General features: G+C 58.0%; 1 protein-coding gene across 5 annotated transcripts in view; it reads left to right on the top strand.

The window, feature by feature from the left end:
• Positions 1 to 25,674, top strand: part of MAD1L1 (mitotic arrest deficient 1 like 1) — a 336,658-nt gene that overhangs the window by 117,422 nt on the left and 193,562 nt on the right. For 4 of the 5 annotated variants that reach the window (XM_034669697.1, XM_034669696.1, XM_034669698.1 and 1 more), the window contains one exon: positions 14,046 to 14,190. In XM_034669697.1, the coding sequence (XP_034525588.1) occupies positions 14,046 to 14,190 (145 nt within the window). Of the gene's footprint in view, positions 1 to 14,045; positions 14,191 to 16,144; positions 16,439 to 25,674 lie in introns of those variants that run through there. The other variant, XM_019804705.2, reaches the window with a different exon arrangement.

Raw genomic sequence — 25,674 nt, 5'->3', positions numbered from 1 at the left:
ATGAGGTAGGGGTTTTTGTCCCCATTTGTGGGTGAGGAGGTTGAGGCGAGGAGGCATCTGTGGCGCCCAGATTCTGTCTGACGCAGAAGCCACATCCTCTCCGGCATCCGTGGGGCGTTATGCGCGGCAGACCGCAAGCTATGCCACCAAATGCGCCTCATTGAAAACGTTCAGAGTCCCACAGAATATGTTCTCCTACCACAAAGGGATGAATTTTAGAAGTCAGCAACAGAGGGAAATTTGGACAATCCACAGACAGGGGGACATCAAACCACATGCTCCCCAATACCGATGAGTCGAAGGAGAAACACGGGGAATTAGAAACGACTGGGGGGTGAGTGGGAGGCACACGCAGCACACACGGTGCTTGTAGGGAAACTTCTGGCTCTAAAGGCCTGCGTTAAAAAAGAAAGATCTCAGATCGGTAGCTTCCCACCTTAGCAAGTTGGAAGAGAGCAAACTCAATCTACAGCAAGCTAGAGGGAAATAAAAATGAGAGATGAACGAAAGAGAGGACAGAAGAAAAGAACAAATAGAAAGTTATTTATTTGAAAAGATGAATAAAACAGACAAACCTTTAGCTGGACTGACCGAGCAAATGGGAGAGAAGTGTCAGCAAAGCAGCAGTGGGAGTGGGGACATCGCTTCGGGCTCCATGGAGGGAGAAAGGCCTGTGAGAGCGTCGTGGAAGATCGTGTGCCCACACGTCAGGCCGTCTCGGTGAAGCCCGTGGAGTGTCAGAATGGATCGCAGACACGGGAGCTACAGATAGGCCCGTGTGATCAGTAATCAGCAGCTACAGTATTTTCAGCAAAGAAAGTCCCAGGACCAGATGGCCTCATTGGTGAATTCCACGTTACGTTTAAAGAAGGAACTTACACTAAACTTTCTCAGACTATTCCAAAACATAGAAGGGGAGGAATCCCTTTCTACCTCATCTTATGGTGCGCAATTTCAGAAGCACTCATTTGGGCCCCTGCCTTCACCTATACACGAACAGTGACTCAGGTGGGCCATAGACCTGAACGCAAGAGCTAACACTGTGAACTCTTGGAAGAAACGCTGGTGTCCTAAGTCTTTGTGACCTTGGACAAGGGAGTGGCTTCTTAAATACGATGCCAGAAGCACAGACTGCTTCATCAAAATTAAACACATGGGTCAAAGGACTGTGTTAGGAAAGTGATGAAAAGTCAGCCCACAGAATGGGAGAAGAGACTTGCAAATCATATATTTAATGAGGATCTGGCATTCGGAACGTATAAAGAATTCTCACAGCTCAATGTCAAAAAGACTAAAAACTGAATTTAAAAACAGACGAGAGGCCCGAACTGACATCCCTCCACAGATGACACTCAGATGGCCTGTATGTGATGGGGTTACGATGGCAACTGTCAAAAAGCCAAGAAACAGCAAGGGTTGGCGAGGAAGTAGAGAAATCACCACCATTCCGTGTAGCACGGTGCTGGTGATGTGGAAGACGGGTCAGCTTGAGTGGGTGCTTGCACGCCCACGCGTGTGGGCACGGCATTCGTGGCAGTCCACAGCGGGAAGCAGCCCACCGGCCTGTCAGCAGGTGAATTAATTAAATAATTAAAAAAAGGGATGTATCCAGACAACATGGTTGTCATTCACCTTTAAAAGGAAGGGAATTCTGGGGCACCTAAGGGGCTCAGTCAGTGAAGTGTCTGCCTTCAGCTCAGGTCATGATCTCAGGGTCCTGGGATCGAGTCCCACGTCAGGCTCCTTGCTCGGCGGGGAGTCTGCTTCTCCCTCTCCCTCTGCCTCTCTCCATCTCTCAAATAAATATTAAAAAAAATAAAAGGAAGGGAGTTCTGGTACCTGCTCCAGCGTGGATGAGCCTTGAGGACGTGGTGCTCGGTGAAAGAACCTGGACATAAGACAAACACTGTAGGATCTCATTCGCATGAGGTCCCTGGAGTCATGTCTTCAAACTCAGACACAAAGTAGAGGGCGGGGCCAGGGCTGGGGGAGGGGCGGGGGTCAGTGTTTCACGGGGACAGAGTCTCGGTGTGGGAAGACGGAACATTCTGGAGACGGGTGGTGGTGGCTGCACAAGTGTGTGTATGAGCTCGATGCGCCAGGAGTGTAAACTTAGCAATGGTTAAAATGTATGCTATGTATACTTCACTGCAAACAAAAAGGGCAAAAATGTAAGTAGGCGTTTCTACAGATATGCAACAATCACGTGAAGAGCATTGAAGCTACCGTGAGACATCGCTTCACGCCTGCTGGGATGGCCAGGAGCAGGGGGAGCACGGCATAGCTCCTGGAGCAGTAAACTTCTGTGGTCATGCATCATGACGTATAACGTCTCTAGAATAGGAACGTAAGACGACGGAAAGTAACCCGCGTCAGTTGAGGCTGTGGGGAAACTGGAGCCTCGCAGACTGCGGGCCGGGTGCGAGGCGGTGCGGCCGCTGCGGGAACCAGTGTGATGGGTCCTCGGAAGGATCACATGGAGTCTGGCCCGGCATATCCGTGTGTAGTGCCGTTCCTGAGGGGATTGAAAACGACATTCACCTGGAAACCCACACTGGAGCACTCACAGCCAGAAGACAGACAGAACCCGGATGTCTGCCGAGTGACGTGCAGATAAACCAGGCGTGGTGCACCCGTCCCACGGAGCACTGCTCATCCCTAATCAAAGCGCCGTGTGGACACATCTGGTACTGTAAGGCCGGACCCCGTGGTGCTCAGTGAGCGAGGCCCCGTGGTGCCCGATTGCACGGGATGGAACGTCCACACTAGGTGAATCCCCAGACACGGCGGTAGGTTATGGGCGCCGGGGGCTGGGGAGCGGATGGGAGGGGCTGCCCAGGGGCTTGGGGTGAGGAAGTCTTCTTGAATTTGTGTGATGTTTGGATACTGTTGCAAATATACTAAAAACCACTGAATTGTTCACTTTAACATGGATAAAATGGTGAATTTTATTTTGTGTAGATTTTATCTCAAGTCAGTTATTTAATAAATGGTTTTGTAATGTTAGGGACCGAGAGGCTCATTGAGCAGATGCCCCCCCTTCTGTGTAAGTGGGGTGGGCGGGGGATGCATAGTGCGGGGCAGGTCCTCGGCCCTTGGTGGTTTGGGGACAAGGGGTAGGTGTGTGGAGGGCGCACCTCGAGTGGGCTCAGTGCTGCAGTAGACAACAGCTCACTGGGACCTCAGGTGCTCACTGGGGCCTTGGGCGGTGTGAACTCCGGGCTCGTCACTCCTTGGTGGGGGCAGGGCTGTGGCTCAGGCTCCTGGGGGTGCATCCCCTTGCGTCAGGATGGGGCGCTGCTCCCTGGAGTTTGCCGGTTGTATGCTTGGCCGTGAAGGGATCACTTGAGGGGACACAGTCTTCCAGTCACCGATCTCTGTGTCTGATGAGTGGGAGTGTGGCCATGATGCACTTGGGGCCACGGGGAACAGTGTGGAGATCGTCTGTCAGTCTCTGTATGTAGGTGGTTGCTGGAGCCTTGTTGTGTCTGGGCAAAGCAAGGCTGGGCCTTGGAGCATTTTATGGATTTTCAGCCCTTTTGCCTGTCCTCCTGGCCTCTGCTGCTCAGACCCATCCTGCCCTGTGTCCTGCCCGTGAGCTCCGTGAAGGCTCTCGCCCCATGTCTGCTTCCCTGGGCTGATGCCTGACACTCAGGGTGCACTGATTCGTTGGCTGCGTGAACACTGAGTCCCTGGCTACCTCTGGGCCAGGGATCATGCCTCGTGCAGGCTCAGGGCTACGTCCCTGTCTCCAGCGGGAAGAAAGATGGGCCACAACAGGCGGGTCCCCTCGTTGAGATCATGCTCTTGCCTCTGTCCTGTCTGCCGGCTCCTTCCTTCCTGCCCCAACGGTGCTCCCTGGGGCCTGGCCGTGCAAGCCTCGGGGAGGTTCGGGGGCACGGCAGGGGTGAGCCACAGTGCCCGGAGCCGTGGCCTGGGAGGCTGGCTATTCTTGGTGTTCACCTCTCGGGTCTGCTCTGGTGGATGGGCTGCTGGATGTCCCTGCATCGCCCCTGCCTTGTGGGTGTAGTGGGCCCTCACTGTCTGTGGCTGCTCCCACGACCTGCAGGTCACTGGCTCCTCTCCCAAGTGTGGCAGTGGGGCCACGTGGCATGCCAGCACTGCCCTAACTGTCCTCTTGGTTGTCCAGGCTCCTTTTCTCCTTCAGGAATTTCAGAAAACTAGCAAAGTATTTGTAATTACACCAGACCTTTATTTTTCTACACTATCTATTCAGACACTTCCAAACTTGGAACCGTATTGTCTGGTCTGGGGAATAAAGCTGAATGCCCACCACCACCCCATTCCCGCCCCTCTGCCGGCACTCTTGGTTCAAACCCCCCTCGGGTGCACACGTTGGAAGGTGATGTGCAGGGCGCACCCAGAAGACGGGAGAGGTGGTGCCCACAGTGTGTTGGGGAGTCTTCGTGTCCTTGCCCCACAATCCTGTGCTGGCACGTTCTGGAGGCCGGGTCTGAAGCTGGCTGTGTCCCACGTGCCTCTTGGCCCCAGGGAACGTGATGTAGGAGGTCGTCCGGGTGTGTCTGGAGCCCCCACGCCAGCCTCCACTGCCACAGCGGGAGAGCTGGGAGCCCTTCTGCCCAGGCGCCTGGTCACCCGCAGAGGCGTGGTTCCGAGGCAGTGGCCTCCGCACGCGGAGCCTGCCTGGCACCCCTCCTGCCACGGAGCAGAGCCATGCTCCCGCAGTCCCGACAAGCGCTAGCCCTTCCTTCTAAAGGTCATTTCTGTCTTAGTCAGTTGTTAAAGTTCAAGAGGAAATAAACTGCTCGGAGCTGGCATTTCTCAAGTGTCAGCTCTCCAGGCCCCCGAGCCTGGGCTGAGCAGGAAGCGGGGTTAATAAGTGAGCTGCTGTGTTGACACGGTGATGGCTGAGCAGATGCTTCTTCTGTCGCAGCTTCACTAAAAAAATCGTAAAACAGAAACTAATGATTTTTTAAAATCTCATTTTCTCCTTTCATTTCTGTTGTTCAGCATGGGAAATGCTTTAGAGATGTTTATTAGTGGGGTGCCAGGCCTTAGAGAGCTTGTCAGCCACAGGCACGTGGAGGGAGCACTCCTCCCCAGCGTGCCCGCATGTGGCCCCCACGTCCTGCTTCCCTGATGGGGGCTCCTCCCTGGGGTGGGGGGGGACAGTGGCTCTCCAGGAGGTGGTCAGCATCAGCATCCCCACAAAGGGGCCACACCTAACCGGGTCTTGACTCATGCTTTGGGTCGAGGGCAGCAGAATCGATGGGAAAGTAAACAGGCAGGATGGGCTTTATTAATCAGGCACCGCCAGGCGGCTGGGAGGACGCTGTTGGAGCACTGGTGCTGGTCGCCGGCTGTGCCGTGTGAGGCCGCAGCTCTGCCCGCGGAACCGCGGCTGTCCATCGATTGTCGGCATGTCGGGTGCCTCAGCCGTGGAGCTGCTAGTGGGCTGTTGGCTGACGCCAGAGAGAGATGTGGGGGCGATTCTGCCGGCTCATCTGCCACCACCTCTCCTGCCTTGACACCTCCCACCTTGGCCGGGCCTCTGTTGGCCTCCTGCCCTCCCTTGTAAACTTAGGAGAGGCTGGGTGGGAGCCCCTTCTAGGGTTTCTGCATACCCCCGACCCCCAGCTTCAGTTTGTGGGGCAGACGGAGTCACTGGGAGGGTGGGAGGACACCCAGGTCTGCTCCTCCGCAGAGCCCAGTGTCCATGCAGCCCGACTTCAGAGCTGCCCCGGACAGATCTCAGTGGTCACTGTCACATGGGGCGTGGTGGCCGTGGCTTCAGACTCGAGCTGCTCTCGTCCTTTGCAGATGAGAGAATCTGGGGGTCTCACAGGAAGGTGTGGACGTGAGCGAGCAGGTGGCAGTCGTGGGGGGATGGCGTGAGTCTGGAAAGGAGTGAGTGCCGCACGTACATGACCCTGGGCCGTCCAGGCCGGCAGGTGTGCCTGTGGCCATCAGCAGGCTGGTGGGGAGCTCCTTGGGGCAGGGGTCTGTCTGCCTCACCTCCTCGTGCCTTTCCAAACCTTAAATCCGGCACTTGTGGCAGAGGGCAGGGACTGGTAACTGGTGTCTGCAGGGAGCCAGCTAGTCAATGGCTTTCGCCCTTTTTGGCCACAGAATCTGTTATATGAAAACGGCCACAGATGCCACATGAATGAGCAGGTGTGGCTGTATTCCAGCCACATTTTATTTTCCAAAAGCAGGTGGTGGACAGTCAGCCAAGCACGGGTGGAAGAGCGGGAACGCGGCACCTTTGGCTGGGCTCCCCACCTGGCCCTACTCCCTGCTCCTTGTGTGACTCCCTGTGTTCCGACCCTGGGCTGCGCACAGTCCTCATCCTCAGGGATGTGGTCGGCAGCGCCAGATTGTGTGGCCGTGGTCCTGGAGGACTTGAGGGTCCTCACCTGCTGCGTCTCGGTGGTCTGGGGCGGGTGGTGAGCTCATTCTGCCGTGTGCCGGGCACGCAGAGCTCACAGAGCTCGCCGCACGTGGACTCCCCGCGCCTGTGGTTTGGAGGCAGCCCCACCTGTTTGTGTGCAGCTGGGAACGGATCAGCTACATCAGATTATTCCTCGTGGTGGGACTGAATCGCAAGCACAAGGTGATTCTCCTCCTCCCATCTCCAGGCCGTCGGGAGTGTGTATGGCGTGGACCTGGTCATCCGGCTTGAGACGCTGGGGCAGCAGGCTCATCCGAGGCGGCGCTGGGGCACGCGGTCGGGGGCCGGGGTGCGGAGGCCTGGCTTGCCCCGCCTGCCCCTCCTTTGAGCGGGGTTTTCGCATTCCTCCTTCTCTGGTTTTGTTTCGCTGTTTGGGTTTCCATTTTTATTTTTCAGAGAAATGTGTAATGACACTGGGAGACATTTAGGATGGGAATCAGATGGCATGCATGAGGACAGCTGCGTGCCGCCCGGCCCAGGCGTCGAGGGGCGCTGGGGTGAGGCTCACTGCTCCCTTGCCAAGGCAGCCCCTCCGGTGAGTCTGAGCAGGACCCACCGAGGAGGCGCCGCCCGCCTCTGCCCTCTTCTCCCTTCCCCCTGCACGTGGTGCACGTCATGCCACAGCTAGCACGTGGCCAGACTGATGGAGACGTGGTTGCACTGTTGTCCCTAAGACAAGCCCTCACTGTGCCGGACAAGGCTGGCCCCACCGTGAGAGGGCGCCCCCGTGCATGCGGGGCTCCTGCTGACCCGTTCCCTCACCAGGGGGCTGTGGGCCCTGTCCTCTGACTGCTGTGGGTCAGTGCCAGGACCAGGCGTGCAGGCGTGTCCTCTGCTCACACAGCCCGTTGCATGCTGGGCAGCCTGTCTGTGGAGACCCCGGCTGCTGACCTCTTCTGCTTTTACCTTCTGTTCCATGTGCAGCTTCGGAAAGCATATTATGGTGCAAGTCTCAGCCAGGAGTCCTTCAAGGAGACCTTGGCCAGCACTGGACGAGGCCGCACCATGGCTTCTCCATTCCAGCTGAGCGCCCCCCCCCACTCCCTGTGAAGGAAGGGGCACGGCAGGGGAGTTCACACTTGCTTTGCACTTTGTATCTGTGTCTCCTTAGATTCCCCGTTGCCCGTTAGGCAGAGCAGGGCAGAGATGGGTGGCTTCCCTTTTACTGGGGAGGAAATGGAAGGTCAGGCTTGCTGGGAGCACCCAAGCACTCAGATGCTGAGTGGGCTCCCACTGGTTTTCTTGGATCTCCCCAGCCAGGGGAATCCAGGCCATGGTTAGCGTCCCGCTCTCGCCAGTGCCCTGGGATTGGCCGTGGGCTGTGTGTGTTGTAAGCTTCCAGGCAGGCGTGCCTGGCCACTGTGGTGGCCAGAGCCTCAACTTGGCAGGGAATTTGTGAGTAGAAGCCTGCCCATGGCACAGGGCTGCCTCTGGGACAGCGTTTCTGCATGCCCACCTTCCCAAGCTGCCGTGTTTCCCAGGAACATAGCTGGGCACGTGTTTTTTGTGGCTGCAGGATGTGTGCGCCATGCTGGGGATGCTGTCCCGTTGAACGGTTCACCAGGGTTACTCATGAAGGCGTTCCATTTCAGAGTGTGCTGTGTGCACTGCTGGTAGATTCCTCCAGAGTTGGGCAGGGCACGCTCTCCTCAGCCTGGCCTTGAGCAGGGTCCTCCCGTGCCCCCCGCCCTCCCCTCCTATTGGTCACGTCTCCCAAAACCCATCTGTATCCCTCTGGTTTCCACTCACGGGAGCCCTCGCTGCACGCTTGCCCGAGTCACCCTTTCCCGAGGCCCAGATATCTGTTCTCCTCTCATCTTGGCTGGTCCGGGAGCCCCGAGCCGTCAGTGAACTCCAGGGGCCAGACTGGGGACGGAGGCTTGCTGTCCTTTGGAACTGTAAGGTGAGCGTTTGACGACCTCATGCTTGCATTCGAGTGTGGAGTGGTGAGTAAATGCCTCCCCAGCCTGGTGGGACACAGTTGGAAATGGAGGCACTGAGCAGATGAACACATGTGAATACAGAAAGCATGACATGAGCACAAACGATGAAGACTTGAAGTAAGATGGCGGGAGGGAAGCTGGTGATCTGACGGGCGTCACATCAAGGCTGTGAGATGGTCACAGGAGGTGGGAGAGTGTTCCAGGCCATGTGCCTGCCGTGCACCGCGACCCAAATGGCGGAGGCTGGGGGACTGGTAGGAGTGGGAAGGGGCTGAGGCATGGAGCCCCTGTCAACCCCCTTAGTGTGTGACCTCGTGCTTGTCTCTGTTGTGTTGAAATGTGCTGATCCCACCCCCCTGCCCCCTGCCACTGCCCCGGCCCGGCTACACCTTCCAGAAGGAAGCCCGAAGAACACAGGGGAATCCTTGTCGCACAGGACCTGGCAGCCAGTGGGGCAGCTGCTCTGGCTGGAGGTTGACCCTACCAAGCAGCCCTCCACCTGGGGATGACTCTGAGAGTCATTCCTGAGAGTCATTCCCTGTCCCTAAGACCACCTGAAGCCTGCACGGCCCCTCGATCCTGAAGGCCAGCTGCCCTGCCCCCTTCTTTGTGCCTGGGCCCCCAGTCACTCCTCAGCCAGGTAGTGGGGTTTCCCCCGGCCTTTGCCCCTGCGATGCCCCCTTGCTGTGCTCTGGGTTGGCTGGAGTTTGGCCCCTTCAGGGCTCTGTGCACCTTGCCCTGTCCCTTGGGTTCCTTCTGGCTGGTTGTCCTCCTGCCCTGTCTTTGGCCCCAGGGCATCCTGGCAGCCCTGAGCCATCCAGCTGCTGGTGACCCAGTGTCAGCTGAGAGTCTGGTGTGTCCTCCAAGCCTGGTGTCACACAGGGTGGCTGTCCTGTGCCCAGGAGCAGCACCTGACCTGCACGCCGGTTATACCTCCCTGTGTTGGATCAGCTAGCTCTGACCTGCTGTCCACTCCTTGGTCCTTAGCCCTGCCCTGTCCTTTCTGCGGCTCGTCCCTTCCTTCTGCTGGACAAACAGATTTCTAGAATGTTCAGCTTCTCAACATTCCCCGCTGAGCCTCGATGGAACCAAGAGCTTGGCAGCCATGTTTTTGTGGTGTGGGCAGCTGCCGCCAGGCCCTGTGCTGTCTGGGGCTGGACCTGTGTTTCCATCCATCCTGACTCAGCCTGGGAGCCCGAATACCTAGACAGGAAGTGGGGTCACCTGCTTGAGGGTGGTTTGGCCTGGGCAGTGGCCCTTGGGGTGCACAGGGCCTCACGTGAGTGAGTGAGTGAGTCACTTGGGGCCAGAATTTCCTGTCTGTTAAATTGGAGAAGTTAGTGGTTTGATCTACATTTCTGAGAGCCCTAAGGAAGATGCTTTAGGGATTTTGTCAAAAAGCATGAATAAAATTTTGTTAATGGTTTTTTAGTTTTGCACAAAAGTGTACTTGCTAGAAATCAGTGTCCTATTTATCCCGTCCCCTGTTGGAGACCCCGTGGCTTAGCTTGTGCTGTGCAGTTAACGCTCTTGGGCAGCAGTCAGCAGCAGCCAACACAGTCCCGCGCTTACGCGCCAACACCTTGTCCGAGTACTCGGCTCACAGTTGTTGTTTTGGGTTCGAGTGTGGCAATGGCTGTCGGCGTTTGCGTGCTCCGTGTTTATGAGCCAGACAAGACTTGGCACGAGGCCCTGGCCCCACACCAGGCACGGAGCTCTGGGGGGTGACTGTCCTTCCTGCATGGACAGCACCGCCCTGTCCGGGTCCTTCCCAGAGGTGGTGGCCGGTCCTTGGGCCTTCTGCAGCACGGTGGGGGGTGGCCGATGCTCTTCCCTGGGAGAACACAGACAGCGGTGGGGAGGGGTGCTGCAGAGGTCGTGCAGGGCCAGAGCCTGCATCTGCCGTATCTCTAAGGTCATTAAAATGTCTCCTGCCGCTTCAGAGTGAGCTGTGTCCTCTCTTCCTTGGAGGTGGGTGCTCTCAGGCAGGGACTTCTCTGAGGAGGATGACGTTCAGGGGCCGCGGTACAAAGATGCTTCTCCGAAGCGCAGACCTTGTCTCCTTCAGCCAATGCCAGCTGAAAAAGGCCTTGATCGATAGGCATGCCGACTTCTCCTTCAAGCACTAAGCACTTCGTTTTGAACTCCCAAAGGCTTGTGGAAATGCCAGTGACCCCAGAGTTCAGCTTACGCTTGAAACTAGCGGTTTAATGTTTTATGAGTTTTCTCGTTGCTTCCTAAGAATGGCTGAGGTTCACTGGAAAAGACATGGCAATGCGAAGAGTTGGCTGTCTGGGCGCTGGTGTCGTGGGTCAGGGCCTGGGCTTGGTGCGCACGTGGGGTCCCTTTCTGCCCCTCGGCATGTGGGGGCGGGGGCAGGGCCCCCCGCAGGCTGGTGGTTTGAACAACTCCTTTGGGGCACTTTGGCCTGGGTTCATGGAAACGTCAGAAAACCGTGCTCCTTTGGGAGACCAGGCCTTCTTGGTTCCTGAGGGCCTCGCTGATCCTTGCCCTCTGTCATGTGAGGCCCGGATCCCGCCACGGTGCCAGCCCCCTGAGTGTGCCGCCAGCCATTACTCTGTCTCCGTGGAGTTGTACGCACAAGTGAGCCCCTCCTGACTCCTCATTCCCGGCCCGTGCCTTACTTTCCTTTGTAGCTGGGTGGGCGTCTAAATGGGGAGGTGGTCTGCACTTCCTGACTCCCATTTGCTCATCTGCTCTAACACCGTTTGCTCTGAGACCCTCCTTGCCCCCGTTGGGGTCCCTCTCCCCTGTTCCTTCCCCGTGTGATAGAGCCGTGCCCTTGGCCCCTGCGCCTTGCCCTGCATGCCTCCCCCTGGAAGTCCCCTCGCGTGCCAGTCATGCCTGTGTGTCTTTGCTTCTCGACCGTCCTGTGCCCGTGGCAGTGACTGAGTTGCGTGGATGGACCCTAGTCCCCTCCCCACTCTCTGCTTTGCGGTGGGGTTACTGGCAGGAGGCTGCACAATCGGGGCCCCCACCGAGGTCTGACTCGCTGGTCAGCGGTGCCCGCAGCCCCAGGAACCGAGCTGTTTCCTGCAGCGGCTGCTCCGTGATGTCAGGGCTCTTTCTGTCTTGGCTGTGGCTGATGGGCAGTGACAACGACCCTTCATGTCACAATGTCTCGGTTCATGTGAGCCATATGGTTTCTGTGCCCCGTCGGCTTGCAGCCCCACAAGGTCGGGCCCATGCTTCTCATTCCCTGGGTTTGTGCAGGGCCGCGGAACTGTCGCTGTGGCCCATCCCCGCTGGGTGAGCGGCCGAGTGCGTCTGGCTGCTGGTGGTGCTGGGCAAGCCTGGATGGAGCGTTTGGTGGCGCTCCCCGTGGTGCCCTCGGGGGAGTTTACCTGCAGTTCTGTCTTTTGAACAGTTGGGCACAGACCAGGTGTCAGGCCTCGGGGCACAGGGCCAACAGCCCTGAGGATGGAGCTCATCCCACGGTAGTGGGCAGGGCTGCCCACCCTGTGCTGACCCTGCAGGGTCATGTGTCCTCTGGCGTTTTTCCTGCCCTTCCGGGTTTCCTGGAGAGCATTATACCACTGGGTGAAGCAGGTGTTCTTTCTAACTGGGCCTGAGGGCTTTGCTAACCTGAGCTCAGCCCCAAAGCCCTGAAAGGCCCAGTCCCCGCCAAATGCACGGGGCGCTGCCTCTGAGTTGACATACTGTTTCTGTGACATGTCAGGACTGGGCTGTGGGCTTTGGTCAGACACCGGGGGTCTGAGGCCCAGTGGTGCTTTAAGGGCCTGCATGCTGAGCTGGCAGCCAGCAGACGAGGATACAGGCGTCCTGTGCCCCGGCTTGCCCCCTGCTGCCACCTGCTCTTGGGGGGATGGTCTCCCGTCTGACCCCCAAATGGCTAAGAGGGCATCGTGTTCCCACATGGCAGGGCTGGGGGCTTGGTAGACTCCCCCAAGGCTGTCCCCAGCGAGCCGGTGCTCAGGACAGCCTCTGAGTAGCTCGGTCGGACGGTGTACTGGCTGTGGTCTTGCCTTGCCATGCACGAGCGAGGGAATGGGGCCTTTCTCATTTAGTCGCCCATGTCGGAGCACGGATTCCAAGCCCTTGTGAGCTGCTCACCTGAGCTCAGTGGTTCTGGGGTCGATGGACCAGTGCTTGATTCTCAGGCTGGCCTGTGGAGAGTTTAGATGGAATGAGAACTCAGAGTAGTCTCTTAACAGTTCTGTTCAGGTGAACATGGGTGCCTGTTTTTATGTGTCTGGTTGTGGAGCACCTGGAGGGGGCAGGTGTGGTCGGTCAGCAGTGCAGCTAGGTCACACCTCAGTGTGAGACTCTGGGATGGCTGGAAGGAAGGGAGAGCAAGGGGCCCAGCCCGTTGTCCGTTTTCTCAGTGTGATTCATCTGTCCTTCTGAATTAAATAACAAAGCCCCGTGCTCAGGTGTGGGAGAGAAGAAGCGAGCGCTATCTGCCGTCCCCACAGACGAAGGTTTTCTCCAAGTCGGGCAGTCAAAGCTGAAAGGATGCGGTCACAGGCCAGGTGTGGCTGAGCCTGTAGGCACCCTCCGCGGCCCCCAGCCCAAGTGGCGACGCGGTCCTGTGTCCCCTGCACCACCTCTGGGAGTGCGCCACAGTCCCTGACAACACAGTCCGAGTGATACTCTGCTTCCCCGGGGTTTTGGGATTGTAAGGATTTCCTTCAGAAAGAGGTGCCTTCCCCACCCTGAGGGGTTAGCTCCTCACTGAGGGTCCTTTCCCAGGACGCCACCCCTTGTGGCCCCTCTCTGCAGAGCTCCCTTCCCCGGGGGTTTCCCTGGTCATCATCCCGTCCATCGGGCCCTGGGGTCGGCCACCCTGGGTGTAGGATCATGAGGCCGCGTGTTCTCGGGAGCCTGGGACGACTCCTGCTAGTGCTGGGCCCTGGCTGCCCTTGGCTGTTGAGGAGCATGTCGGAAGCAGAGGGCAGCCCCAGGCAGGACTGAGAGACTAAGGGCATTTGGGGGAAAGAGAGGCAAAGACCAGGCTCTGAAAGTGAGTCACGGCCATGCCAGGGAGTCGGGTGTTAGCCCGTGGGCGGTCAGGAGTGCGGGGTCCTGACCCGGTCCTCCCACGGTCGCCTGCTGTCTGAAGGATGGACCTGGGGCGGGGGGGGGGGGGGGGGGNAGGGAGACTTAGGAAAGGTGGGCGTGCTGGGGGTGTGGCCTCTTCGTGAGCAGCCACCGCGGGGTGCCCCGGCCCACCGGGGTGTCAGAGCCCCTGCTGGCTGCTGGCCGGGCAGCGTGGGGGGAGCGGGCCCCAGCTCGGGGAGGTGGGGGCTCCCCCACACCAACTGCACATCTGGCTGCTGTGATCCGGATGGAAGTGCTTGCTGGTAATTTAGCTCATTCAGAAGTGCTTTCTCCCGAAGCACCGTGTTGCTGACAATTTTTCCCATTTTGTGTGGGGTTGAGCTCCCCCTCCCCTCGCCGCCTGCTGTGTTCTGGGATCACCCTGGGTGTCTCTTTGAAATCCAGAAACTCCTGAAAAGCTCTAAGTAGCTATTCACCAGTGAGGAAATGGCAGCGTGCCGCTTGCACGTGCCGCTCTATTTTGGGACTGGTGTGACGAGCGTGTCCTGGTTCTGGGGGGCCCATGGCTGGGCTGGCGTCCCGTGGGCCAGGTCTCACCGCTCTGCCCTTTGGCCTTTCTCATGCAGCGCCCGCGTGCTGGAGAAGGCCCGGCAGCAGCTCCAGGAGGAGGTCCGGCAGGTCAGCAGCCAGCTGCTGGAGGAGAGGAAGAAGCGGGAGATGCAGGAGGCCCTGGCGCGGAGACTGCAGAAGCGGGTCCTGCTGCTGACCAAGGTACGGGGCATGGCGGGGGTGCCTGGGCTGACCCCAGTTGGGTGGCCTGCCGTCCCAGCCAGCAGCTGTCAGCCCATCCCTGCCACGTCCAGCCGGAGTGTCTGGTACCCCGGGAACCCATGGTTGTCAGGATCGCTACCCGACGAACGGCACTTCTAACCACGGTGGTTTATGTGGTTGACCCGGCCGGCTTGGGTGGAGCTGCCTCGTGTCCCCCCGCAGAAGAGCGTCCGCTTCCCTGCATCAAAAGCGGGGAGTCCTGGGGGCTTTCTTAGCCTGTGCTCTTATCCTGGGATGTTTGTGGGGTTCTTAAATCACAACAAAGACTTCCCCAAACTCCGGTGGTCCCTTTGGGGCTCAAGGGGCCCAGGTGTGGTCCACCTTCTGGATGGCCGAACCAGTGCTCCTGGTGAGGGGGGGGGCTGGGGGTTGTGCTGACCCGGGCTCCCTCTCGAAGGCCCTAGGTTGTGGGCGGGGGCAGCCTTCCCTTCCTTCAGTGACCTGCGAGCTCAGGGTGAGTGGTGGTGGGTCTGTGGCCCATGGTTTGGAATGAGAACTGTCTCTGGGGTGCAGATGCCCTGGGTGGAATGTTCTTGTTCCCAGCCTCCTGGGTGGGGCCAGGCTCTCTCTAATCGTCCTGGGCCTGAAGAGTTTCCGATGTCTGGCTCGACAGTCCGCTGGAGCAAGAATTAAGGTTTTGTGTGCGAGCATGTTACTTAAATATTCCCTTGAGTGCTGAAGTTTCAGGAGACAGGGAAGAGAGGGCCTGAGCCTGTCTCTAAATGCTCTCTAGGCACGGATGTGGGGTGTCCAGCTTGCTGGGGAAAGACACCTCCCGTCTGCCCCGAACCCGACCCTGCGTGGGCCGAGTGGGCCCATCCTGGAGAGCGACGGTCCACCTGGGGGATGCTAGGACCTGTGCCTCATGCTCTTGTCCTCTGGGACCTCCTGCTTGCGAAGCTTTGAGGGGACAAGTCCTATTTCAGCTACGAAAAGCCTCCCGTTTCATGCCTTCTCCAGCACACCCCTTGCCGTGCCATGTTGTTGCTTAAGAGCCTTGGCATCACTCAGCGCCCTCGGTCCAGGGTCTTCCTGCGTCATGCTAGGCCGACCTCTGCACACAGGCCTCTGGGGCTGCCCCTGCCCTCCTGGCTCTGCAGGTGGTCCCTGCGGCAGACTCATGCAAAATCCCCTCATGTGCCACCCCCAGGACCTTGGCTGCCTTCTGGCAAAGACAAGGACACGGTCCTTTTGCCTGGGTACTCGTGGTCGGTGGCGGTCAGGGTATGGAGCCGCCCTCTTGTGCCCCCACTTCTTCCTCCCTTCCTTCCCCAGCGTGTACTGCATGCCACCAGCTCATCTCTATGCCTCCGCGTGGTCATGGCCTTTCTAGTGCTTACCATCTGGCAGGGCGGGCAGGAGTGACACATGTGTTTGCCAACTGTAACGGAAGTTTTTTTTTTTTTTAAGATTTTTATTTTATTTTGGAGAAAGAATGCATGTGCACATGGGGGGAGGGGCAGAGGGAGAGGATCCCAAGCAGAATCCCCGCTGAGTGCGGAGTCCACACGAGGCCCTGTCTCAAGACCCTGAGATCATGACCCGAGCCGAAATCAAGAGCCGACCACCCAACCGACGGAGCCACCGGGCGCCTCGTACGACGGAACTTTGGTTGGAGCTGAAGCCATGGTAGAGCTGGGGCCTGAGGGCTCGGTTTGTGGAAGTCGCGTGCAGGATTTGGGGAAATGGACACGGAGGCGCTGACAGTGCTGCTGGCATCGGTCCAGACCGTGGGGGGCAGAGGGAACAAGAGGTGGACGGCACGCCTGCTTAGACGGCATGTCCATGGCTCGGGTGGAGGGGTGCACGTGCCTGGGGCGTGGGACATCTGGACCTGATGTTCTGCAAGTGGGGGCAAGGCCAGGCTGCAGTCCCCTGACGTGGGAAGCTCAGGCTTTCCTGCGGGGAGAGCAGGGGACCTTCTTCTGTGACCTTGGAGAAGGCGCTCAGACCCTCTGGGTCCCCATTTTGCCGTCCATAGAGCAAGCCGGGGTGCGGTGTGCTGAAGCAGCCTCATGGGCCAGTCTGACTGGCTCCTGTGTGGACAGTGCTCGCAAGGCCTGTGAAGACCACAGAAGGAGGAAACAGGATGAGGTCCCCGAGGGATTGAAGCCTGGGACCAGCACACCATCCGGCAAGCCCACCTGGGGCACGTCCCTGCAGGAAACGGAATCAGCGTGTGGAACAGGTGTGTGCTCCCCCACATTCACACAGCATCGCTCACAGCAGCCTGGGTGCCCGGCAGCGGGGAAGTGGGCGGAGAAGGCGCGGTGCACAACGGCGTGTCACTCAGCTACGAAGAAGAAGGAAATCCTGCCATTTGTGACGACGTGGGTGGACCTGGAGGGCACGGTGCCAAGTGAAATAACTCAGAGAAGTACAAATACTGCATGATCTCACATGTGGGATCTGAAAACACTGAACTCATTCATATTGGATTGGTGGTCGCCAGGGCAGGGGCTGGGGGTGGATGCGCTCAGAAGGGACAGACTTCCACTCGTGAGATACGTCATAGAAGGAAAAATACAAGCCACAGATGTGTTGCGTGCCCCCTCTTCATGGGAGGCTCTGGGGCACCCTGTGCCGTGGGGGATGCAGCTCCCCTTCCCGGCCCCCGCACCCCCCGATGTCTGTGGTGGCATCAGAGCTGCAGGTCTGCTTAGAAGCGGGGTGATGGGCTCGACGGCTATGCATGCCAGCCTTGGGTGTGCAGCCCTCTTAGGGAAAAGAGGCTTTGGGAGGGTCTGTCGAGGGAGTCTGGGATGAGGCTGGTTGGCCAGGTTGATGGGCACGCTGGTGGAAGGCTTTGCCCGTGGCAGGGGTGTATGTGGCTCACTTTACCTTCCTCCAGGTCGTAGTGAATGGTGGGCCACCGTGGCCTGAGCCACGGGACACAGTGGCGGCCCCTCCTGTGTGGAGCCCGTGCGTGGGCAGTGGGCAGCCCCGTCTGGCCCCTGTCCCCATCACACATGGGCGTGTTCCCTGCTTAGACCGGCAGTGGGGGCCACAGTACTCTGTGTCCCGTGTGGATGTGCTCACACTCACTGGGCTGTGTCTCTGTTCCTCATGCATCTGGAAAGCGCCTGCTCTGTCCCCCACGGGGCAGCCCTGTACTCCAGTCTCCCGTGGCACCTTGGCCACAGGGTGGTATGGCTGGTCCAGGAGTCTTAGTGGGGAGCCCATGACTGCCGCCGTGTGCTTGTCCATGGGCGTGTGGAGCTCCAACTTCAGGGCTGTCTGCCCGGCCTCACGGTGAGCTCTCACGGCTGGATTTGTAGGCGGCCCGGGGCTTCTGGGGCCGTACTCCCTGCGAGGTCTGTCCTGGTTAGTGTCCAGCTGGGGACAGCGCCCTGTCTGCTCCTGGTGACGCTTAATGACTGAGCCACCCAGGTGCCCCTGTTTTTGCTTTTAATGAACTTTATTTTCTAGAACAGTCTGAGAGTTATAGAAAAGCAGCGAGGATAGCTCAGAGTCCTCACACAGTCTGCTGCCCTCTGTCTTCCCGGTACTGACTCCTCACGTCAGCATGGCACGGTTGTTACTGTTCATGAACCAGGCCTGACCGGCATCACTAACTGAGGTCCGTACTTTCCTCCTGTTCGCTTAGTTTCCCCTCAGCCCTTGCTCTGTCCTGGGATCCCGCGGGACTGTGCGGTCACCTCTCCTTGGCTCCTTGGGCTGTACTGGCTCCCCCGACTCCTTGTCTTGGATGACTCCAGTGCCTCGGAGTGTGGCCCTGCTGTCCCGTAGCAGGTGCCTCGGTGGACACCTTGCCTGTAGCAGGTGCCTTGGCAGGCGTGCGTCCGAGGCTTTCGTCCTTCTCACCTGGGGGAAGGGCACCAGCCATCGACGTGACTTGGCCGTGTGGACACAGACTTGGCTCCTGTGCTGAGCTGTCTGCCAGGTCTGTCCATCTACATGGTGGACTTCAGAAGAAAGTCACGTGCGCGGCCACACCTTGGGAGAGGGGGGTTATGCCCCTCCCCGAGGGCAGAGCAGCTCCTGTTCCAAATTCTTCTGCGTGAGATTCAGCTCTCTTTCCCATTTAGTCATTAATTCAGTCACGTCCTTATAACAGATGGGTCATGAACATTGACTTTAGGTTTTGGTTTTGATTCAGTGCTACTTGACTTCATTGCTTTGGCCACTGGGAGCTCTTTCAGTTAAGCCTCGGTGTGGGGGCTGAGCACGTCGTCCTTCCTTGCCATCTGCTGCGTTAAGGTCCCTGGGCTCATCCCGAGCATGTCCTGCCCAGCCCAGGCACCAGCCGCCGCACCAGGACCCCGCTCGCTTCCCGGCAGAATGGGGTCAGGATCTGCATGTGGGCGTGGGTGTGCTGGTTCTTCCTGGTCCCGTCGGCTCACAGAGCCAGAAGTGCGTGCACGTGTGTGTGTGCGCGCGCATGCGCGTATCCATAAACACTTCCCTGGGCCTTCTCCTGAGTTCCCGTAAACCACACATGTTCACACGGACGTGTCCACCTCCAGCCCATACCACGTGGGTCATCCAGCAACCCCAACCCTGACTGTTGCCGTCCACCACCCCTCACCCAGCCGTTCCATGCAGCTGTTAGCCCCGGGTGATGACTTTTTGTATTTTTAGCATTTTGTTTTTAAATCATCACAGATGACAGGAAGACGCTAGGGTAGCATAGAGGGTTCCTCACTCCTGCACCATTCCCTCAGAGCTTCTGCTTTATGCTATTGTGGTACTACGAGTGCATACTGGCACACGTGTGTGTATTCCTGTCTTACTGTCACATGTGGATTGGTGTCGCTGCTGGCGTCAGGGTGCCGCGTGACCTCATGCACACTCAGCCACCCCCACCTCACCTGCACCACAATGGCCCTGACACGGCGGCCACTCCTCTGTTTTCTGTCCCTAAAGTGTTGTCCTTTGAAGAGCATGGTCAGTGTGGGATCGTCCTGCGTGTGGCCTTTGGCTTCTCCACTCAGTGGATCTGCCCAGACACATGCCCCGATCTGCCCAGACCGTGCATGTGTCAGTGCGTGCTCCCTCTTTGCTGCTGAGCAGGACTCCGCAGAGTGGGTGCACCAGGGACGTATGATCGGGTGCCGCTCGGAGGGCGTTTTTGTGGTTTCCAGGTTTTGCTGTTATGAATACTGCTGCTAACGACGGTGCCCAGGTTTTGGGTGGCTGTGAGTTTGCTTTCCTCTGGGCCCAATGTGGAGCCCTGCATCCGTGGCCGCTGGGAGCTGGGGACAGGCTGCTCCTCGCTGGCCTGGAGGTGGTGGCCAGATGGTGTTTCTGGGGCTGATTGATGCTCCAAGCTGGTCTCCAGGTGTGGGTGTGGGGACGCAGGCAAGCACAGTTCTTCCTTACACAAAGCCTGCGTTCACCAGTTTTCTGTTGCTGCTCTGGTGGTACCATGGCCGTGGCAGTGGACGTGGCACAAGTGTGCTATCTCACAGTTCTGGGCAGGCCCAGCTGCTTCCTGGACCCCAGGCCCCACCAGACCGCATCAGGGTGCCACCTCCAGCCTGCGGGGCTTTGGTGCAGAGGCTGTCGGGGAGAGTTTGCACCCAGGTTCGCAGGGCCTGTTGTGGAATTCAGTTCTGTGGTTGTAGGACCAGGGGTCCCGCCCATGCCGGCTGTCCTTGCTGCTGGCACCTGCTCACATTCTTTCTCACGCTTTCTCTGTGGCCCCTCCAGCCGCAGGGGTCGAGGCCACGCTGCACATCTCTGCGGCTTCCTTTTCTGCCTGCACTGGTGAAGCTCTCTGCTTCTCCAAGCTTTCGTGATTTGGTCAGCCCAGGCAGCCTAATCCTCTGGTTTCAGGGTCCCTGACTTCAATTCCATCTGCAGAAATGTCCTTGTCTTGCTGGGTGACCACGTCACATCATGGCCTACCACCTGCGCAGATAAGGATGGGTGGTGCTGTGGACGCCAAGGCTTGGAGACTCAGATGCTTCCATGGCCAGGCAGGCAGCACAGATGTGGGAGTGGTCCTGTGCGGCGGGTTAAGGTGGACTGGGGACGGGGTTGTGTGCTACCCTGAAGGGGCAGCCTGGCCCAACCCCAGCCGCCGTGTGCTGCAGGAACCGTCAGAGTCCAGGAGAAGTCAGCACCCCTTACATGAAGTGTGTCCCTCTGGGAAGATCTGCCCGTTGGCCATCAGCAAGTATGAGAAGAACCTTCCTGTCAGCACAGTGGCCACGCCGCTCTCCTCCGTATCCTCCTTTTCAGTAGGTGTGTGAGCGAGCACCACACCAGAGGGGCTAGCGACTGCGAGCCCTCTCTGTTGGCCAGGATCACTCGGGTTCCAGCAGACATGCACCTCCCCCGGGCTAGAACCCCAGTGGGAGATCCCTGTCACACCAGCGCCTCATGGCGGGAGCTCACAGCTGTCCAATGTGTCCCCCATGTGCGGACCCCATGGCCCTCCGTGTCCAGACTGCACCCCACCTTTGTGAGGTTTTGTCCTGACTGCCGCCTTGGGCATTTTCTGTCCCGCCAGGTGACTGCCCGGGTCCCAAGGCAGGAAATTTCCATTCCCCCTGTCTCAGCAGGTTGGAAGCTGATGGCCCTTCCTGGCCTCATTCCGTCCTCACCATGACCCACGGCGCTCACGGGCCTCACTAAGTTCGGGAGAGAGTGGGTATTGATTGCCTGGTGCTGACTGATGGCTTAGACTGACTGTTGCTCGAAGGCACATTCCCGATGGGTCGATAGCAATCTCCCGCGCAGCCCTGGGTCCGGCTCGCAGGGACCCGTCTCGCCAGCCAGTGGGGTGATGAAGCTGTTCATCAGGCCTGTCTGTGCACGCGGGGGTGCGGCTGGCCTGCCGCGTCCTGCTCTGTGCCAGGTGCACGTCTGCTGGGTGTCCACGTCCGCAGTGACCCCGCGAGCTCCGTGGCGTGTCTGTCAGACGCCAGCCGGACCTGCTTCTGTGCAGGTGCTTCCTCCCACGTGGCGCTTCTCCGGCTCCAGGGAGTTTGGGTGCCGGTCTCCCCGTCCTTGCTGAGGAGACACCCGCCCCTGCCCTCCTCCCTGGGCCTGGGCAGAGCGGTGTGTGCTGCGCTCCCGCCCCCAACCCACTGCGGCTTTGCGCCGGGCCGGGTTGGGCTCTGGGCGCCTGTGTCCCGTCGAGGGCCCTCTTTGTGTGCTTGACATTTCCACGCACGGTGCTTGGAGTGTGCGGTTTTGTTTTGAGACCTCACTAAGCGGCTCCAGTCTAAGGGTTTAATTGTTACTGATAGCTGAGAGCGTAATCACCTTGGTAAAATACCACGACTATTTTAAGCAATTGAAAATTGGCTTCCAGAACTGGGTGAACACAGACCATTTTCCTATTTGAAATGAGCTATTTCCAGTGTGCCCCTAATATTCCGCAATATGGTTATAGAGTTTTGTTCTTTATAGAACCTCAGCAGTAAAAGCTAACTTTTTAGCAAGAAATTAAAAAAACAAGTGAAAGTAGAAGCTTCCCTTAACTCTTTTTCTCTGTATCCTAACTCTTCTCTCTCCCAGATTCCAGGGTGCAACGGTTTCTGAGAGGAGGATGCAGGTCACGGTGTCTTACTGACCACCTTGGGGATCAGAGCTCATGGTTTGGTAGTGATGATGCCCTACCCTTGAAAGATCCCTGAATGGGGTGGTGGTCCTCCCCACCGCCACCAGGGTGGTGGTGGCTTCCTCTGTGTCGGGCATGGCAGGGTGTGGCGTGCTGGCTGGCAGAGGACGTCCCTCACGCTCAGTGTCATTGGGGCCACAGGCTGTTTTGCAGACACCCGCCCCTGTGGGTGCCACTGGGTCTGCACCACAACCTTGTGGCTCTGGCTTCAGTCGTGCTCTGGTGGGTTGTGGGGGTGCCACGCTGTTTCTTGGGTCCACTGGTGCTCGGCAAGGTGGGCCCTCCCTCTGCGGGGATTTAGAGGCTATTTGCCCTTGTCTCGTGGAGTTCTCTCCATATTCTGACCGTGAATCTCTTGTTGGAGACGTGTACTGCCGCATCTCTGGTCTGCGGCTTGCTTCTTCTCAGTTGTGTCCGTTGACCAATAGCAGCTCTTTTTTTTTTTTTTTAAGATTTTATTTATTTATTTGACAGAGAGAGAGGGAGAGAGAGCATGAGCAGGGGGAGTGGCAGAGGGAGAGGGAGAAGCAGGCTCCTCGCTGAGCAGGGATCCCGATGTGGGGCTTGATCCAGGACCCTGGGATCATGACCTGAGCCGAGGGCAGATGCTTCACCGACTGAGCCCCCCAGGCGCCCCCGAGTAGTAGCTGTTAGTGTTAGTACAGACCAGTTTACGGATTCTGTTACCATTGTGTGGGCGCTTCCCGAGCCTTGGTGACCTCGGTGGACACAGTCTTTGCTGCCAAAGTCACGGACAGAGTTAGCCTTTCTCTTCTAACTGCTTTATCGGCTCACCTTTTACAGATTGGTGTTTGGGTGTGACAGGCGGTAGGTGTCAGGATCATTTCTTCCACATGTTAACTGGATTTCCACTGGCGGTCATCTTGCCGCAGGTGCAAACACCAAATTGCTATGTTGTACCCCTAAAACTAACGCTACGTGTCAGTTACCCCTCACTTCACGTTCTCAGAAAGATGATTTTTTTTCTCTGTTGAACATGCGGTTGGCCCGGCACCATCTGTTGAGAGACCAGCCCTTTCCCCTGGAGTGTCCTGGGGCCTTCGCCGCCTGCCACGGGCTGCTCCTGGGCAGTCCAGCTTCTGGGTTCTCTGTTCGCTGCCATCGCCTCTCTCTTTTTACCCTGCTACCTTGTCTTCAGTGTTACGGCTTTATGACGTGTCTGTACCTGGGAGCTAACCTTCACATTTGTTCTTCTGTAAGATTCTTTGGCTCATTTTGGTTCTTTGCTTATCCTCATACATGTCAGAATCCGTTTGTCCATTTACATGGAAAACTCTGCTGGAATACGATAAGGATTATAATGAATTTGTAAGTCAGCGTGGGAAGACATGACATCTGCCCATTGTCTTCTGAACGAGAACATCACGTTAGATGCATTTTATTAGACATTTTCCCAAGTATTCTGTTTCCAGTGCAGTTTTAATGGCCTCTCTGAGGACTCTGACCCCGTGCGTGTGTGTTGCTGGGGTGCGGACATGCAGTCGGGTTTTACTGCTGCCCCATGCGCAGCAGTCTTGGGGAGCAGCTCCGGCAGAGCTGAGCCTGGCTTTTGTGAACATCGTTCTCGGGCCGGCCTCTTCCTCTCCGGTCCTTGTGGCTTTCCTTTCCTTCTTTCTTTCCCCTCTTCTTGCCGGGACTGCCAGTCGACTGTGGTGTGGAAGTGACATGGGCCGTGTCCTTGTGTCATGCAGGTCGGGAAGCTTCAGTACTTGGCCGATGAGGATGACGCGTGCGGTTTGTCTTGTACATACTGTTTATTGAATTAATGGAATCCCCCCCCCTTTTTTTAAGATTTTTAAGTAATCCCTGTGCCCAAGATGGGGCTTGAGCTCACGACCCTGAGATCAAGGGCTGCACGCTCCACCGACTGAGCCAGCTGGGTGCCCCATTTGTCATTTTCTAAAACGCCTATCCCGTCAATTTTGACGTGGGTTATTTTTTTTGTTGTGTTTTGAGTATTTTCACGTACTCTCTCTCGATTTGTGAAAGCCGGCCTTCAAGCAAGATGTCCCGTGCTCAGAGCCACAGTGCAGGCAGATGGGATGCTGGGAAGGGGTGGAAAGAACTCATACACACTCCCCTGCTCCTTTGCTGTCTCATCCTACAGATCCTGGTGGAGTGAGTCCTGCATGCTGGGCTCTGCGCCGGGCACTTCGGGGGCAGAGCTCGTGCACAGGCCTGTGCTCCAAACCGAAGGGCGCCTCCCTCTAGGAGACAGAGTGCACAGTGACAGCCTGTGACCGCCGCTGTGGCGACTTTGCTGAGCTCTGGAGTCTATTAGGGGAGGGGAGGGGAGGAGCCCCGGGTGAGCCTCCTGTGCTGGAGTCTGGGCGCTGCGTTTGGGTTTCTGTGCGTGTTTGTTGAGTAACTGTAGGTCTGTCAGAAGTTGTGGAGACAGCGGGACAGCCTGTGCCCTGGAAACATTGCCCATGATTGTAGAGCAGTTTCAAAACCAGGCATTTGGCGTTTGCTGTGTGCGTGTGTGTGCGCACGCGTGTGTGTGTTTGGGGCTGGGTTCTGTGTCGCGCTAGCACGTGTGTCGTTTCACGGAAGCACCACCAGCACAAAGACCTTCCGCCTGCTGTCCCAAAGGCAGAGCCGCCCCGTTGTCCCCTGCTCTGTTTTTCATCTCTGCTGATTTTGGCATTTCACGGTATTATATAAATGGAATGATACAGTATGTGACATTAAAATTTGTATGTTTTTAACGAATAGACTATTTTTCAGAGCTGTGTTATGTGTGTGGAAGAATGAAGGGGCAAGTACAGACCTCCCGTGCACCCCTTCCCCTGGCTCAGTACTAGTGCTGCTGTGAGCACCCTGCCTCAGCGGGGTACGTCTGGTGCAGTCCGCGATCCGGCTGCTCCCCGGTCGGTGACTCAGGTCCGTCCTTACCGCAGGGCTGCTCTCGGGGTTGTGCGCGTGTGCTTTGACAAGTGCATGATGTCACGTGTGCACCTCTGCAGGGTCACCTCACAGAATGCTGGCTCTGCCCTCATTCCCCTGTGCCCCACACTCGCCCCCTCCTCCCCCAGCCCGGGCAGCCCCCGGTGTTTCCCTTTCTCCGTCGTGCCTTTTCCAGGACGTCCTGTGGTGGGAACCTGACAGCATGTAGCCTTTCCAGACGGGCTGCTTTGAGCAGCGATGTGTTTGCACGTTCCGCTGTGTCTCCTCAGGGCTTGATGCTCCTTTCTCTTTAGCGCTGGACCTGACAGCGCTCACTTCACGAGGGGCATCTTGGTGCCTCCAGGTCTCGGCAGTTTTGAAGCTGCCGTACACACTTGTGTGCAGGTTTTCGTGTGCGTGCGCAATTCCGGCGTCCATGTCTGGATCGCACGGTAAGGGTATGTGTCACTTTGAATGCTTTTAACACCAGTGCTTCCTCGAGTATCTGTGTCTCCCCCTCCTGCAGCTTTTCACACGGCGTGTTTCCTTCTCTGTTTGTAGAAGCTCTGTGGGGTGGGGGTGTTGCTGTGTTCCTGATGGGCACATAGGACACAGAGCGCGGAAAGGACTGACCTTGAGGTGGGGGCGCGTGGGTGGGCTCTGGCTCCCCGCCCCCGGCCTCCTGCTGGTGACCTCTGCCCTCCGGCCTCCCTCCTAGGACAGGTGTTGAGTCATTTCACCTCCTAGCGTGTACCTGGGTGCGCCTAAGCCTTCAGGGCACGTGTCTGCTTTTCCCAGTGACTGTGACAGTTAACGGAGGTGGCACCCATGGGGACTAGGGCCATGAGGGGCCGAGCCCTGGGCGGGGAGCAGGTTTGGTTGGTGCTCCTCCCACTGTCGCTCCAGCTGCCTGTCCCTGGCCA

Source organism: Ailuropoda melanoleuca, chromosome 10 (genome assembly GCF_002007445.2).
Source record: "Ailuropoda melanoleuca isolate Jingjing chromosome 10, ASM200744v2, whole genome shotgun sequence".
NCBI classification, from domain to species: Eukaryota; Metazoa; Chordata; class Mammalia; order Carnivora; family Ursidae; genus Ailuropoda; species Ailuropoda melanoleuca.
The sequence above is the reverse complement of the archived record's forward strand: the minus strand, read 5'-3'. Positions and strand labels throughout refer to the sequence as shown.